At 38.7% G+C, this 17116-nt stretch overlaps 1 protein-coding gene across 4 annotated transcripts in view; it reads left to right on the top strand.

The window, feature by feature from the left end:
* The window catches only part of Eda2r (ectodysplasin A2 receptor), a 63187-nt gene that overhangs the window by 11260 nt on the left and 34811 nt on the right, over positions 1-17116 (top strand). For all 4 annotated transcript variants that reach the window (XM_005401579.2, XM_013502892.1, XM_013502894.1 and 1 more), the window contains exon 2: positions 10604-10700. In XM_005401579.2, the coding sequence (XP_005401636.1) occupies positions 10614-10700 (87 nt within the window). In that variant the 5' untranslated portion in view covers positions 10604-10613. The remainder of the gene's footprint in view (positions 1-10603; positions 10701-17116) is intronic.

The following is a 17116-nucleotide window of genomic DNA, read 5'->3' as shown; positions in this document are numbered from 1 at the left end:
TAATGGAAAGGTTCTCTATCTTTTTCTGGGAAATGTTTATGAGTAAGTATATAGGTAAAAATTCATTAATTCACTTAATAGCTGTGTTCTTTACTATGTATGCTTTGTACTGCAATAAAAATGTGAAGAGTTTTAGCATGTGACCCTTCATGAGAAAAACCACACGAGTTTTCTCAAGCACTGCTGTATTACTACATGTGATGTCCAAACTACTCTTAAGAGTTATGCAAAGCAGGTAAAAGTATCCCAATTTTATAGACAGAGGAACTGACTGGGCTGCCCAAACTCCAGTGACAAATTTGAGTTGCGGACAAAGCTGAAATTTTTGTCAGGAACCTCAGACTTCTTTCCACTGCAGCTACCTAGGTTTTTTTTCATTATCCATCCATTTCCTTTCTGCCTTTCTTTCTGAGTTGTTGGTGAATCAGAGGTGGTATTTCAAGGCATAGCCTGCAAACAGTACAGCTGAGGTGGTAGGGGCTTGGGAAAAAGCAAAATCCCAGAATGTGTCTTACTCCAGAGGAGGAGACAAAAGGACAGCTAGCATTTCCCCCTCTGTCTCATTCCTACCAATTTCTTTTAAATTTTCATTCCAAAGACAGTTGTCTTAGGTTTCCAGATCTTGGTCAAGTGAGTTTGCCATATTCAGGAATATCTTAATGAAAAATGTTTAGTAAACAGTGAGAACAATGGTCCTTTTATTAAAGTGACTTAGGTATGACTTAGGTATCAAAGGTATCAGGAGGAATCTTGTTCTCAAGCCTCATGTTACTGGTGGCAGCACTTAGTGATGAGGAATGTGCTATGGTTATACCCACGTCTTAAGCTTGTCTTTCATGTTGAACTGCAGTGGGTCAATGAAGAAGCTTAGGTGCCTTTCCCTCTTCTTCTTCACAAGTCTTAAGCATGATAAGTGTTCACTCCTCTTAGCCACATCCCTCTTAGGAAACCCTTCTGAAGGGGAGGAAGGGAAAGCCATGCTAAACTGGGAGGAATGGGAAGAGAGCTCACTAATTCCCATGCATCTCAGATGAACAAAGCCCTATACTAGATCTTTAACACATATTGTTACACTTAATTATGTAAATTACTAGGCAATGTAGGTATTAAAATCTACATTTTTATAGCTGCTGTGAAAGATGAAACTATTTTTAAGGGCATACAACTAGTGATTTGTAAAGTTATGGTTCACCCCCAAGTGTGCATATCCCTAACAGCTTTGCTTTTTCCTTATGTGAGGTTATTTCTTGCTATTTGAAAGTGATTTCTTGAGAGAGAAATAATGTAGGTTGCTAGGCACATAACCACATTTCAAGAAGCAAAACATGTTGACAAGCTAACAAATAGCAAGCACGATTTTGGTTCCTACTCTCTGCCTGGTACAGGGCGGGGCACTGGGTATGTGGTGGTCTCTATTCTAGGGAATTTTCTCGTTCTGTCTGTGTCACTGACTCAGTGAGTAGTTCGGACGACTTAATCAACTTTGCTGTGGCACTACAAGGTGTCTAGCTGCACGTTACTGGAATAGCTTATTTTCTCAAAATCTATTTATTGCTCTGCACTCCATGCACCCACAGCAGACAGGAATTCCTCACTCAGAAGCCCAGGGGACTGCTCTCACTGGGGTTCACGTTTGGGCCCTCCCTGTGTGGGCCCTGTGCCGAGTGAGCGAGTGCTCCAGGAGCTGCTGGTCCTGTGGATCGAGTCCGTGCTTTACTCCCACTGCCACGGTTCCCAGCTGAAACTTGTAAAGAGAGCCAGACAGGAATTCCTCACTCAGAAGCCCTGGGGACTGCTCTCATTGGGGTTTGTGTGTGGGCCCTTCCTACACGGGCCCAGTGCCGAGGGAGCAAGTGCTCCAAGAACTGCTGGTCTACTGGTTACAGTCAATGCTTTATTTGCACCCGGACCTCCTGGCGGTCACAGGCATGGGCAGTCTATAATTGCTGTCATCCCAGCCCACATCTGGTTAGTGTATGTGTCCTGAACTGACCGGAGACACAGAATCAGGTGGTTCAAAATCTGTTGACCCCGCAGTTCATGTCTGGGTTTTGCCTGTACCCTAAAGTGCCTGGGGACATAGGTCCACTGGACCCGGATTGTCACATCAGTACAACCAGAGCTTGTGCTGTGTACATGCCCTGAACTGCAAGGGGATGCTGGATCAGACCATCTGTCATCAGCTGAAACCAATACCTGCATCTGAGACCAGGGATAACTAGATACAAATGAACAACTGCCGGAAAACCCCAGACTAAGTAGAGCTTCTCAGCAGACACTGACGGGCAAATCTGACCAACAGGAAAACTAGGGACACTAGTGGCCTTTGCTGTGCAGCCAGTGAAGTGGGAAACTGAACTTTCTGCATCCAGTATCAAACATGACAAAATGAAGGACTAAAACACAATCCCAGAACTCCACCCAACTCAGAACAAGTCCAGGAGACATTGACATAGGAGAACTTGGTAAACACATGCCTGAAATAGCTGAAATGATTGTAATGGAAGTAAAGAAATAACTCCATAAGGCCATAGAAGAGATGAGATCAGAAATAATCTCTCAGGCAAAAAATAAAATGACAATAATAATGAAAGAACTGCTCAAAACGTCTGAAGAAACATAGAATGCATGAACCACATTCTAAGAGACTTCCAGGAAAGCAAAGCTTCCACTACAGCTGCCAAAACCACTTGAATGAAGCTGAAGATAGAATCTCAGACTGTGAAGACAGCATGGCAGCTAGTGAACATGAAAGAAAGGATCTCGTAAAATCAACAACAAAGAGCCACGAAAAGTCAATTTAACAGCTGCAAGATGAGGTAAAGAGGAATAATGTGTGACTTATAGGAGTCAATAAAACAGCAGGAGGCAACACAACTGACATAAAAAGTATATATGCAGAAATGATACCAGAAAATTTCCCAAGTATGGAAACAGAACCTGATATATACCAAAATGAGGGGTGTAGAACTCCAACCAACCACAACCAAAATAAAACTACACCCAGATATATAATCGAGTTCCCAGATCTCCAGCAAAAGAACAGAATATTAAAAGCTGCTAGAGAAGAGAAACAGATTACCTATAAAGGAAAGCTCATCAGAATCACAGCAGACTTCTCAGCACAAAGCGTCCCATAGAGAAGAGCTTAGAGCTGGAGACTTAGCTCAGCGGTACAGCACCTGCCTGGCAAGTGCGACATCGTGAGTTCAATTCCAGGTACTGGAAAAAAAAACAAAAAAAAAGAGCTTACAGTGAAGTATTACATGTCCAGAGACAAAACAGCATCCAACCAAGACTCATGTACCCTGCCAAACTATCCCTCAAATGGAGAAATAAAATATTTCCATGACAAAGAACAACAGAAGAACTTCATGAGTGCCAAATCAGCATTACAAAGAGTACTAAAAGATATTCTAGAAAGAGAAAAAACTGACCACAATTTCAAGGACAAAAGCAGAAAGGAAACATCAAGAAGAGCAAGCAAGTACACAGGTAGAAAAAGTAGGAAACCATTGCAAGTAAATAACATGACAGTGATAAATCAACACATATAGGTTTTAACTATAAAAATAAATGGCCTCAATTCTCCAGTCAAAAGAAACAGACTGGAAGAATAGATTAAAAAACAAAATCCAATGATATGCTCTATACAGGAAACACATTTTACTCAAAAGCAAAACCATAGACTAAAAGTCAAAGGATGGAAAATAATCCTCCATGCAACAAGAACCCAGAAAAAGCAGGAGTAGCTATCCTGTTTACAGACAATGTAAACTTCAAACCAACAACAATCAAAAGAGATAAAGAAGGTCACTACATACTTGTAAGAGGAAAACTGCAAGAGGATGAAATAACAATCATAAGCATGCATGCACCAAATATTGGAGCTCCAAATTATGTAAGACAAATCTTAACAGGCATGAAAACCCATATAATTAAAAACACTATTGTAACAGGGGATCTCAACACCCCATTGACACAAAGAGATAGGTCAAGTGGGCAAAAAATCAGCAAGGAAGTAACAGATTTGAACCAAAGCTGTGAACAAATGGACTTAGTAGATGTATACAGAGTGTTCTACCTGACAACATGAGAATACACATTTTTCTCAGCTGCACATGGGTCTTTCTCTAAAATAGACCACATGCTAGCCCATAAAGCATACCTTCCAAAATGCAAAAGAATTGAAATTATCCCGTGCATATTATCTGACGACAGTGCAATGAAATTGGAAATTAATGACAAAAGGAACTCCAAAAACTCCATAAACACTTGGAAATTAAATGGCAACCACTTGAAAACCAGATGTGTCACAGAAGAAATCAAAGAGGAAATTAATAAATACCTACAAACAAATGAAAATGTAAACACAACTTACTGGAATCTCTGTGATTCAATGAAAGCAGTCCTCACAGGGAAATTTATAGCAGTGAATCAACACATAAGGAAAGCAGAAAAAGAAAAAAAAAGTAGCCTAATGGTGCATCTTAAACTTTTAGAAAAAGAAGAACAAGTCAGGCCCAAAACCCAAAGAAGGGAGGACATTATAAAGACTAGGGCAGAAATTAATCCAGTTGAGACAAAGAAAATCCTCCAAAAAATAAATGAATCAAAGAGTTGGTTCTTTGAAAGGATAACTAAAATTGATAAACCTCTAGCCAATCTTATCAAGAAAAGGAAAGAAAGAACTCAGATTCTCACAATAAGGAATGAAAAGGATGAAATTACTACAGATTCCACAAAAATTCAGAAGATCGTTAATACCTACTTTGAAAATCTTTACTCTCGCAGTATAGAAAACTCAGAAGAAGTGGACAGATTCCTAGATATGTACGAATTACCAAGGTTGAGTCAAGAAGATATAAAAATCCTGAACAACCCAATATCAATAAACAAGATTGAAAATGTGATTAAAAACCTACTGGCAAAGAAAAGTCCAGGCCCATGTGGATTCCCAGCAGAATTTTACAAGAAATTCAGAGAAGATTTAATACCAACCCTCTTCAAACTATTCAATGAAATTGAAAAGGAAGCAGTTGTCCCTAACTCTTTTCTGGAGGAAAGTGTTATACTGATACCAAAACCACAGAAAGACCCAACCAAGAAGGAGAATTACAGACAAATCTCCCTAATGAATATAGAGGCAAAGATACTCAATAAGATAATAGCAATTAGATTGCAGCAAATTATCATGAAAATCATACATCACAACCAAGTCGGATTCATTTCTGGAATGCAGGGTTGGTTCAAAATTCCCAAATCTATAAATGTTATAAACCATATCAAGGGAGAAAAAGACAAAAACGACATGATCTTCTCAATAGATGCAGAAAAAGCTTTTGACGAGGTCCAAAATGCATTCATGATAAAAACTCTACAGAAAATAGGAATCAACGGTATTTACCTTAACCTGATCAAAGCCATCTATGACAATACAACAGCCAACATCATTCTCAATGGACAAAAACTGAAAACCTTTACTTTAAAATCAAGAAGAAGAAAAGTATGTCCACTGTCTCCACTCCTGTTCAATATAGTTCTGGAACCACTAGCCAGAGCAATTAGATAGGAGAGAGAAATAAAAGGAATAAGGATAGGAAAGGAAGAAGTAAAACTATCTCTATTTGCAGATGACATGATACTTTACATGGAAGACCCCAAGAACTCCACAAGAAGACTCCTTGAATTAATCAACAAATTCACCAGTGTAGCTGGATACAAAGTCAACACCCAAAAATCCATAGCATTCCTATACACAAAAAACAAACAGACTGAGAGAGAAATTAAGGAAACCATACCATTCACAATAACATTCAAGAAATTGAAATAGTTAGGAATCAATCTAACAAAAGAAATCAAAGATCTATTCAATGAAAACTACAGTACTCTGAAAAAAGAGATCAAAGAAGATTTCAGTAAATGGAAAAATATTCCTTGCTCATGGATAGGAAGAACCAACACTATGAAAATTGCCATAATCCCAAAACTGCTGTACAGACTCAATGCAACTTCCATTAAACTTCATTAGCACACCTCACAGATCTCAAGAAAACGTGCCTTAAATTCATCTGGAATCAGAAGAGACCCAGAATAGCAAAAGCAATGGTGGGCAAAAAGGATAAGTCAGGTGGAATCACAGTCCGTAACCTGAAATGATGCTACAAAGTGACTGTAATAAAATCAACCTGGGACTGGCTAAAAATCAGACCTGAGGATCAATGAAACACACTGGAAGAAACAGCCACAACCAAAAACACACTCAGCAACCTAATCTTTGATAAAGGAGCCAAACAAACTCACTGGAACAACGATAGCCTCTTTAATAAATGGTGCTGGAAAAATTGGCTTATCACCTGCCGAAGACTGAGAATAGACCTAAGTCTATCACTATGCACCAAACTCAAGTCAAAATGGATCACAGATCTCAATATTAAAACAGAAACACTAAATCTATTGGAAGAGAAAGTAGGTAAAAACCTTGAAGACATAGGGGTAGGCAGAGAGTTCATGAACAAAAACCAAATTGCACGTCAAACATTTCAAAGAATGAACATCTGGGATCTCAACCTACTGAAAAGTTTCTGCCCACCTAAAGAAATCACCAGCAGAGTAAAAAGAAAACACACAAACTTGGAAAAAAATTTACGTGACTACCCCTCAGACAAAGGGCTTCTAGCCAGAACATATAAAGAATTAAAAAATAACCCCCCCAAAATTCAAGTACCCAGTCCAAAAATGGGCAGCTGAGATGAATACACACTTCTCAGACAAAGAAATACAAATGGCAAATAAATGCATGAGAAAATGTTTAACATCATTAGTCATTCAAGAAATGCAAATTAAAACAACACTGAGATTCCACCTTAGCCCAGTAAGAATGGCTAACATTAAGAAATCAACCAGTAAGAAATGCTGGCGAGGCTGTGGAGAAATAGGATCCCTCCTCCACTCTTGGTGGGAATGCAGACTGGTGAAACCACTGTGGAAATCAATTTGGAGATTCCTCCGAAAACTAGGTCTACAGGTCCCATTGAACCCAGCTGTTCCCCTCTGGGTATTTTCTCAGAAGATCCAAAAACATCATATCACAGTGATATATGTACACCTATGTTCATAGCAGCACAATTTGTAATTGGTAAATTGTGGAAGCAACGCAAATGTCCATCCACAGAGTATTGGATAAGAAAATTGTGATATTTTTATAGAATGGAATATTACTCAGCTATAAAGAAAGATAAACTTGAGCCTTTCATATGTAAATGGTCACAACTAGAGACCATACTTATAAGTGAAATAAATCAGACCTTCATGTGCAAGAACCACATTTTCTCACTAGTGTAAAACCTGAAAGAATTAATATAAACTCGGAGGTATGATAGACATTGTGAAATGATAGGAAAACACTCAAGGATAAAAAGCAACTGGGATGTGGAAAAGAGAAGGGAAAGAAGGAGAAATTTGTATATATATATATATATATATATATATTCTTTATAGTTAACATAGTTGATCTACTGTCTTCTATTTCTTTGCTGAAAAAAACTGTTAATGAGTCCTTGATTGATCAATAGTGTATGTCTCTATTTGTTTTCATGAGAAACCACTTTGAAGATATCAATATGTAATACAACAACATTGTCAATTTCCTACCACTTTGTTTGTAACTCTGTATTGTCTGTACTGTTCTTTTGCTATTTTGTAAAATGTTGTCTGTCTGTTAATGTTTTCCTCCTTTTATTTTTAAAGTAGAAAAAAAATATTTATTGCTTCCTACTTTCTCTTAAAAGAAAAACATTGTTTCATCTGCTGTATGACACTCCTGACAGCAAAGAATAAAAAACTTGACATAAGTTCATACATTGCTTCTGGATAGTGAGATTAAACTCTCTTTAGATAATTTTGCCCGTATATATATTCAAACTTCTTCAGAGTAGGACAGAGTCAATGTGTTTTTGTTCTGTTCAATTGAAGCAATATGTTAAGCTTCTAATGAAAGATGCTTTAATTTATATGGTTTGCATAACAATTTGACCGAAAAAGGGTAAAATAAATCCTCTTTTGGTTTCCTAGTTCCTGATATGGGGGTTTGGTGATACACCTACCTAACCAACACAGAAATCTAAAAATCAGGATAAGAAGGATGTGTTCTTGTCTTATGATGTTTACTAGGGGGCTGAGCCTTTGAAATAGTGTGTCACAGACACCTAAAAGCCACCAGCATTTGCCATGAAAATTTCAGATTACCTGAATCAAGAGATTATTTCAAAAGGAGTTCTTTTTGGCTCCTGGCAATATTTTCTGTTTTTCTAGACTAGAAAAATGTACAGGAGAATTATCTATAATAGTATGCTGGCTTTGTTCTCATGGTGGTGAATTCCCTTCACATGAATACTGTGACACCGCTAGTGATTTTTTGTCTTCATGGAGAATGATACGTATCAAGGAGAGATCAGTAGGCCTACTGAGGCTGACTCCATGAGCCAATAATAAATGTAACACAGTAGAGGATATATTTATCTTCTACAAAAATAGGTTTCTCTCTTTCACTTTATTTCTCTTTGTTTCTTTGTTTCATTCTTTCTTTCTGTCTTTCTTAGTTTATTTCTTTCTAATGCTAGGGTTTTAATCCAGAACCTTCACACTGAGCTACATCTCCTGACCTTTTATTACATTTTCTTTATTTTATGACAGGGTCTTTTTGTTTCTTTGTTTGTTTTTTTTTCTGGTACTGAGAATCGAACTCACGACCTCGTGCTTGTCAGGGAGGCGCTGTGCCACTGAGCTAAATCCACAGCCCCTGACAGGGTCTTTCTAAATCACTAAATTGTCCAAGCCAGACTCAGACTTGCAATCTTCTTGTGTCAGGCTCTCAGAGTGCTAGGATTACAGGTGTGTGCCGCAACACCTAGCTCAAAAATAGATTTCACAGGCCACTTTCTTATGAATGAAGAGATGGGAAAGAATAGCCTAGTTGATAGTGAGAAAACAAGAATGTCAGCCAGGATATCTTATCCTGTCTCCATTGAGAATTTTTATGGTGGCCTCTCAGAAAATGCATACACAATATTTTCTCTTCTGGCTTGGAAGTACACATTTAGGACTTTTTTGTGGTTCTAGAAATGGAACTGAGGGCCTTGTGCATGCTTCATAAGTGCTTTACCATTGAGCCACATTAACCCAGGGTTTTAATGATTTTGGGAAACCACCTGAAATTCACCATGATAGGAGCAAGCAAAAAATTCTCACCACTACTCTCTTTTATAAGAACGGGCTTCATTCATCAGTTACTTGAGGAACTCATTCAATTCTTCTTTATAGAAGACTACCTCTCTATGTACAGTCAGTCTTCAAATTATGAACATTGGAGTTGCAAACTTTCTTAGATAAGAACAGACCTCACAGTAGAAACATTCATAGATGGGAACAAATCATGAACATAGTAAATGTGTTTGTCAGGCATTGTCACAGCTGTGCTGCTGTGTGCTTACTGTACAGTGTGGTAATGCAGAACCAGAATGTCCAGAAGCATTATTTACAGTATTTGTATGTTTATTTGCTTGTTTGGTTCTATGCTTCACATTGTATATTTGTGTAAATGGTGTGTAAAATTCACTTTGTTGGAGTCGAGAATGAATGTGACTGATGAATGTTAGCCTGGAAAAAGCCACATAGGATGAAACTCTCCCAGTTTTAGCACTGAAAGTGCCATGTGTTGGAAAACATTTCCGTCCTGCAAAAAACCCTATAGCAAGGATCAGAATTCATATATTCCAACTCTCAGTCCAATGCATGCTTTATGCCACCTTGCTGTCAAAAACTATTATCTGAGTAATGTTTTCCCTTCTCAACACCTTAGTGTACCAGGCTATTTCCACACTGCATCATCCTCCCTTCTCTGCCTAAGACAGAGGCAATGGAAGCTAGTGATCCTCAGAAGTATGAAATACACTCTTGGCAAATGAGAACAATACATCGGCTTTTTCATGCATAAAATAAAGATAATACCTATTCTTTTCAAGTCACAGGACTACTGCACATATCAAATAGTAATAGATAAGGAAGAGCTTACTAAACCTTTAAGAGCTGGTTACAGATCAAGTAATGACTTTTCAATATACCTGCACAGAAGCCAGCTACTTATCATTTTCTTTATTCATTCAGTGCCTGATATAACTACTATGACCATATAAGTAAGTACTTTGGTCCCTGTGTCTCAGTTTCCCCCTATAAAGAATGGAGCTAATATGGATGCCAGATATATTTGCTTTGAAAATTGAATTAGTTATTACATGTAAAGCATTCAGAAGAGTTTGTGGCATGTGGTCAAAGGTTTGTAAGAATGAGATATTTTTGTTTGGGTTTTTCCAAATAGCTCCTCTCACTAAGTGCCAGAGACTTGATTAAGTGGATCCAGAAACCAAATGTCACAGATATCAGTAATTACCTTGCAGTACTTTTCTATTAGCTCCCTAGTTCTTTTTTTTTTTTTTCCCCTCTGGTCCCGGGAACAAAACTCACGACCTTGCGCTTGCCAGGCAGGCGCTTTGCCGCTGAGCTAAACCCCCAGCCCCTACCTAGTTCTTATGTTCTGTACCCACAGCTTTCTCACCATGGATTGCCAAGAAAATGAGTACTGGGACCAATGGGGACGCTGTGTCACTTGCCAGCAGTGTGGTCCTGGGCAGGAACTCTCCAAGGTAAGTCCTTCAAATCATTATACTTATTTTTTCACAACTTAGGACCAGTCAGATAACTGAGAGAGGCCAACATTAGGATAGTCAGGCTCAGCTCTGACTGGTCTTGTTCAGCAGGTAAAATATGATATCCAGAGAATATATAATAGTAGTCATTATCCTAGCATGAAGTCCACCTAGCAGGATCAAGATCAGGGAAGTGTTTCATGAGATAATGGGTAACACAAGGGGAGATGTGTAATATAGAGGCCCAGGAGGACTGTTTGGCATTATAGCCATCTGTCAGCTAAAGCAAGACTTGCCCACATAGGGTTACAGAGTGAGATCAGGTCTTGGGGATAGGGAAGAGAGGAAAACCAAGAACGACCAAGTGTGGCCCCTGTCTCAAAAAGTCTGGGCTACTGAGAATACAATACAAGGGAAAGTTAAAGGATTTGGGGCTAGGGAACCAGAATGTGTCTAGAATCCCAATTAAAGATAATGTTCAGAACAAAACAACCACCAGTGTAGAGAAATGAGTGAGGCTAGAGTGCTTAATTGTTTCTGCTTCAGGTTCCCTGCTAGTCCTTGAATTGGGGGTGGTATTCATTTTAGGCTGTAGCTAGTGCTACAGAAATTGGAAGCAGATGGTTTCTGTGTACACACACTTTGTATTCTTTCTTTCAGTGATAAAGTATTGAAATGGCAAACATTTTCATAGGCACCACAGATATGGCAAGACAAAAGCTGTTGCCCTCATGAATGTTACCTTTCTATTAGTAAAACAAAAAATGGGACACATACATACTTCTTTATAGAAGACTACCTCTCTATGTACAGTCAGTCTTCAAATTATGAACATTGGAGTTGCAAACTTTCATAGATAAGAACAAATGTGGAATCTAGATCTGAAGACATGACAAAAATTAAATTAGGGAGATATGATACAGAGTGACTCCGAAGCTATTTCAACTCAGGAAGTAGTAGAACATCATCTTCAGGAAATATTTCCTGGGAAAGTTAGAGCTAGGGCAGAGTCCCAAAATACTGAATGAACTAGGTCTGTTCAAGGAAGGAAGGGTCATAAAACTGGTGTACGGTAAGAGGGAGAATGGTTCACAGTGAAAGGGAAAAAGAAGCATAGGTCAGACCATGTGGAGACATAAACTCTATGATGAGAAATTTTTTTTTATTTGAAGTGCCCTGGTATCTTTTTGAAGGGTTTTCAGTAGAGGAGTGACATGGTCCTATGACAAAAGAAAATCAAGGAATTATTTAGCCTAATTTTTACCCATGTCTGTAGCTCAAAGAGTGAAGAGAATATGGCCCAGGGATACCAAGAGACATGAGCATTAATCCTAATTTTAACTCTTCACACATATCATTATTATACCGTGGGATGCCCATATAGTAGATAAGAGATTCTAGGATGGAGACAGTCTAACACAAGTTAGGTCATGTTGGCTATTAGGATAGACACAATGAAATATCTTGCTTGGCTTGACAGAAATATTTCAAATTACTTCAATCTGCATGATAAGAAGCCTCATAAATGAGACTGAGGATATAGTTCAGGGGTGGAGATCTTGCGTAGCATGTGTGAGGACTTGCGTTCTATCCCTATACAACAAAAATGTGTTACAAATGTTCCTAGTCTATTCTGTACATGGCCATCATCTTTAAAACTATCCATATTAGGGGGCCAGAGATATAACTCAGTGGTACAAGTGACTGCCTGGTAAGCACAAGGTCCCAAGTTCGATTTCTGATACCAAAACAAACAGAAAAATTATCCATATTTACAAAGCTGAACTTTTTCAAGGAAAAATATCTGTTTGTCAAACTGCTTTTTGCAAACTCTTAAAAGAAAGCCCATGATAAAAAGCACAATTGATTTGATAATTCTCCAATTGTCATTTACTTCAAGACTGGAAAGCTCAGAACAAATGAAGAAATTTCAATAGTGTGCTTCTGCAAAAGCTTTATACAGTATATAAATAGCAAATACTTATCTGGTCATCTGTACTTTGCATGGATCCTAGGAGCATATTAGCTCAGTTGTTTTTACAACAGTTCCACTAAGAAGGCATTATGAATCTGAACTTCTAGATGAGACGACTAGGGCTCAAAATTAGAGGAGATATGCTCAAAGTCACAATGGTACAGCAAAAATAAATATGAAATATTTAGACTCAGAAACATCGGAGTTTGATTCCTATCTTTGCTGAGTGCCAATTAATTTCCCTTTGAATTAAATACAATTTACTAATGTGAAAGGAACTTATTTTTCTATATACATGGACATCATATATATGGAACATTCTCCAACTTTGCTAATCATCAGGGAAATGCAAATTAAAACCATGATGAAATGTCATCTCACCCCAGTGAGAATGATTATTTAAAAGACTCAACACAGCAAGTCCTGGAAAGGATGCCAAAAAAAGGAGATCCTTTGCACAGTGATCATGGGAATATACACTAGTAGAGGCATTATGTAAAACAGTTTGGCAGTACCTCAAAAATTACAAATAGACCAACCTGCCATATGGTGAAGCATTCTCACTTCTGTGTGTATATCCAGAGGAAATGAAATAACATAACAAAGAGACTTCTGCCCGCCGCCCCATGTTCAATGCAGGACTACTCACCAATAGCCATGAAATAGAAACAATCTAAGAGTCTATAGATTGATGAATAGGTAGAGAATATGTTTTACATATACACAATGGAATACTGTTGTGACATGAAAAGAGAACTGAAATCCTGACATTCCTAACCACGTGGTTGGATCTGTGAGTGATTATGTTAACTGCAGTAAGCCAGACACAGAAAGATAAGTACTGTACTACTCTAGGTACATTCTTGGTTGCAGAGACAAACTACCCAACCCACACAAGTTATAGGAGGAAAGGTTGATTTTAGCTCACAGTTTGTTAGAGGTTCCAGTTCATAGTTGGAATGTTCCAAGGTAGGGTGGAATGGCAGAGGGGCATGGCAGAAAGCCATGGAAGAGGAAAGAAACAGCCCATGGCAGGACAGGTGGGCAGCAGCAGCAGAAGCAATGGTGAAAGCAGTGAATTTTCCTTTCCCTTTTATCCTATCCAGGTTACACGCCTACTGGTTGGTGCCACTCATATGCAGAGTGGAATTTCCATTATCTACATACAGAACTATGCTAAACCCATGGATACAGTGTGTCAACTTGGGGAGTCTAGAGGTTTGGCTAAGTGACTCAGCAGGGAGCCAGGGTGCTTAGTTTGTATACATCCTGAGCCTGTGGAAGAGGAGCGCATGGAGTTTATGTGAGTGTTACATGCCTCCTGGAGCGGGTAGCCTGTTTACAATGTAAGGGAATGAAAGAGGCTGCTTGCTGCCATTCCCCTCTTTGCTCTCGTTGCTTTGCTGTCTTCTGCCTTAGAGCCAGCCAAGTATGGACTGGAACCTCCACAAACTGTAAGCTAAATAAACCCTTCCTTCCTTAATTTTGGGCACTGGGTATTTTGTCTCAGCAACGAGAGAGAAGTAACTAAGACACCAAGTTATATGCCTACTGGTCACTCATATGCAGAGTAGAACTTCCATTATCTATATCTAGAACTATGCTAAACCCATTTAATTATCGCATACTCTTAATCCCAGTATTACAGACCAGAGATCCAGCCACCTCTGAAAAGCCTGACTTATGATTACACTGAATAGCCCCACCAATGAGTGCATGAGACTTTGGGGGGACATCTAGATACAAGCCATAAATAAATAATTTTGGTCCCTAAAATACCCACATGCATCCCTTTATGCCAAAGGTATTTAGTCCATCTCTAAAGAGTTGCCAAAATCCTAACAGTTTTAGCATTGCTGAAAAATCCAAGTCCAAAGTTTCCTCTGAGTTTTAATGTAAACTCTTAGCTGTGAGTCCCTGCATAAATGAAAGTTAAACATTTTCAATATACAATGATGCAAGGTAGACATTCCTATTGCAAAAGGTACAAATGGGGGGATAGTAGTGTGTGGAACCAGAGCAAGTCCAAAATCCAGCAAGGCAAACATTAAATCCTATCTTTTGATGTCTGGCATCTTGAGCAATCTATGACAAATTCAAAGGGCTTAGGTGACTCTATGTCTATGTTGTGGCTGGTGGTTTTTGCTCCCATGGCTTCTCTCTTCACCTGGCTCACCTCACTGCTTGAAACTTTACTCAGACAATCCATGCTCCTGGCTTCTCCAAAATTCTCATATCTTCACTGCACCTTCAACTTCATGCTTGCAGCTTCACATACTGCTCTCTCAGGAGCACACTGCCTGGCCTGCCAGGACTTCTTTTGATGCATGCACCTAAAATCAGCACAGTATAGATGATGCCAAAGTCTGCTACCACCTGGAGCAATACCTCAGGTTCCTTCTCTCTGAGTTGTAGGGGTCAGGCGTCTGGATTGCTGGACAATGGGAATTAAATTACAAAGAACAAATTCCATAGGCAGGTGCTTTGGGGCTCTGTTCTGAAAGCAAATCTTTCACCTTTGCAATTTTCAGGCTGCAAAGGGTGAAGTCCTGCTGGATCTTTTGGTGTCCTCAGGCCGTCTTTTCCATTCCCTTGTTCATTTTCAGCAACCAATTTCTACTCTGTTTCATCTTTACAGGCCTTGCCTTTATCAGAGCTTTCTTTCTGGCCAAACTCAAAACTTTTAGAATCATTCTGCAAGGCCCTTTGCTATTGATTCTCAAAGTACAAAGGGTAAGAGCCCCCAGTAGTAGCCATGTTACTACCTCAACTTCAGACTGCCTTGAAATTTCTTCCTGAAGTTTAATTTACTGGTCCAGCATCCCTAATCTCAGTCTCAGACAATGTCACTGGACATGAACAAATGCAGACATTATTTTTTGCAAAAGTATAACACACATGGTCTGGAGTCCAGTTGCCAATTTAGTCCTTCTTCTCAACCGAAACCTCCTGAACCTAGTGTTTACCGGCTGCATTTCTATTAGCATTCTGGTCTTCTGTTCTTCTGCTAACAGAACAAAATCTCCCATCAAGTTTGGCTTACAGCATTCTGGGGCTGCTTCTTCAGCTGACATCTCCAAAACTTCCCAAAATCTTGCCCCAAGCCAGTTCCAAAGACTTAATTACCACATGGTCAGGTAGGGTCAGAGCAACAACCCCACTTCTCTGGTATGAAAATTTTATCTCAGTTAGGTTTTGTTTTTGTCACTGAGACAAAATCCTGACACTCACAAGTTAAAAGAGGAAAGGTTTATTTTGGCTCACCTTTTGTAGAGGTTTCAGGCCATAGTTGGCTGGCTCCAAGGCAGAATGAGATAGCAGAGGGACATAGCAGAGGAGAAACAATCCACGGCATGGCAAACAGCAAGTAGGAAGCCCAAAGCAGCAGCAGCAAGCCTGCCTTCCCTTTCTCTCTCTATAGTCTATGCAAGATAAAAGACTATTGATTGGTGTCATCCACACTCAGGTTGGTGATTCCATTGTTCACACCCAGAACTTTGCTAAACACATTTGGTTATCATACACTCTTAATCCCATATCGCATGCCCTAGATCCTGTCACCTCTGAAAAGCCCCACTTATGAGTGCATGAGCCTTTGTCAGGCCTTCTAGATACAAGCCATAACATATACTTTCTCATTTATATGTAAAATTTAAACCATTTAATATCATAGAAAGTAGAGTTTCCACAGGCTAGGAAGTGTAGGGAGAATAGCAAAGGAGGGAAGGTTGATAAGAGAGTGCTAATTTACAGTTAGATATGTGCAGTTTGTAATGTGTTTTTGTATAGTAAACTGAGTGTAGATAATAATGTACTATGCACTTCAAATGCTACAATATATGATTTTGAAAGTTTTCTTCATAAATATATAACTGAAGAGGTAATAGGTTTAATGTGACTTAAACATTATACAATATATCAAAACATTATGTGTTATCCCTTTAATGTATGAAATGGTTGTTTTTATAGTACATAAAAAGTACAGTTAAAATAAGTTTAACTAGAAAAATTAGATAAAAACTTTAATTGCCTATGCTCAGAGTAAAAAAAATTAATTTAAAAGTTCTTTTAAATTAATTTTATTGGTATGCTGTAGATATACATAGTGATCACATTCATCATAGGGAATTTGTACCTGTACATAATATATCGTGATTGTTCTTTTTTTCCAATTCCCCTTCCATCCCTCCTACTCATAAAGGAAATAATGGAAACAAAGCTTTTCTTCTTCTTTGAGGTATTGGGAGCTGAACACAGAGTCTTTTGACTGAGCTGTACCTTCACTCCTTTTTAAAAAAAAAATGTTTTTTAGACAAGGTCTCATTAACTCACTAAATCGCCTTGAATGGACTGAAACTTGCAATTCTTCTGTTTCAGCCTCCCACAGTGCTGGGTTTACAGGCATGAGCCATCAATCCCAGCTCTAACGGATCATACC

This window comes from Chinchilla lanigera, unplaced genomic scaffold (genome assembly GCF_000276665.1).
Source record: "Chinchilla lanigera isolate Chin_1 unplaced genomic scaffold, ChiLan1.0 scaffold00074, whole genome shotgun sequence".
In the NCBI taxonomy this organism is placed as follows: Eukaryota; Metazoa; Chordata; class Mammalia; order Rodentia; family Chinchillidae; genus Chinchilla; species Chinchilla lanigera.
The sequence above is the reverse complement of the archived record's forward strand: the minus strand, read 5'-3'. Positions and strand labels throughout refer to the sequence as shown.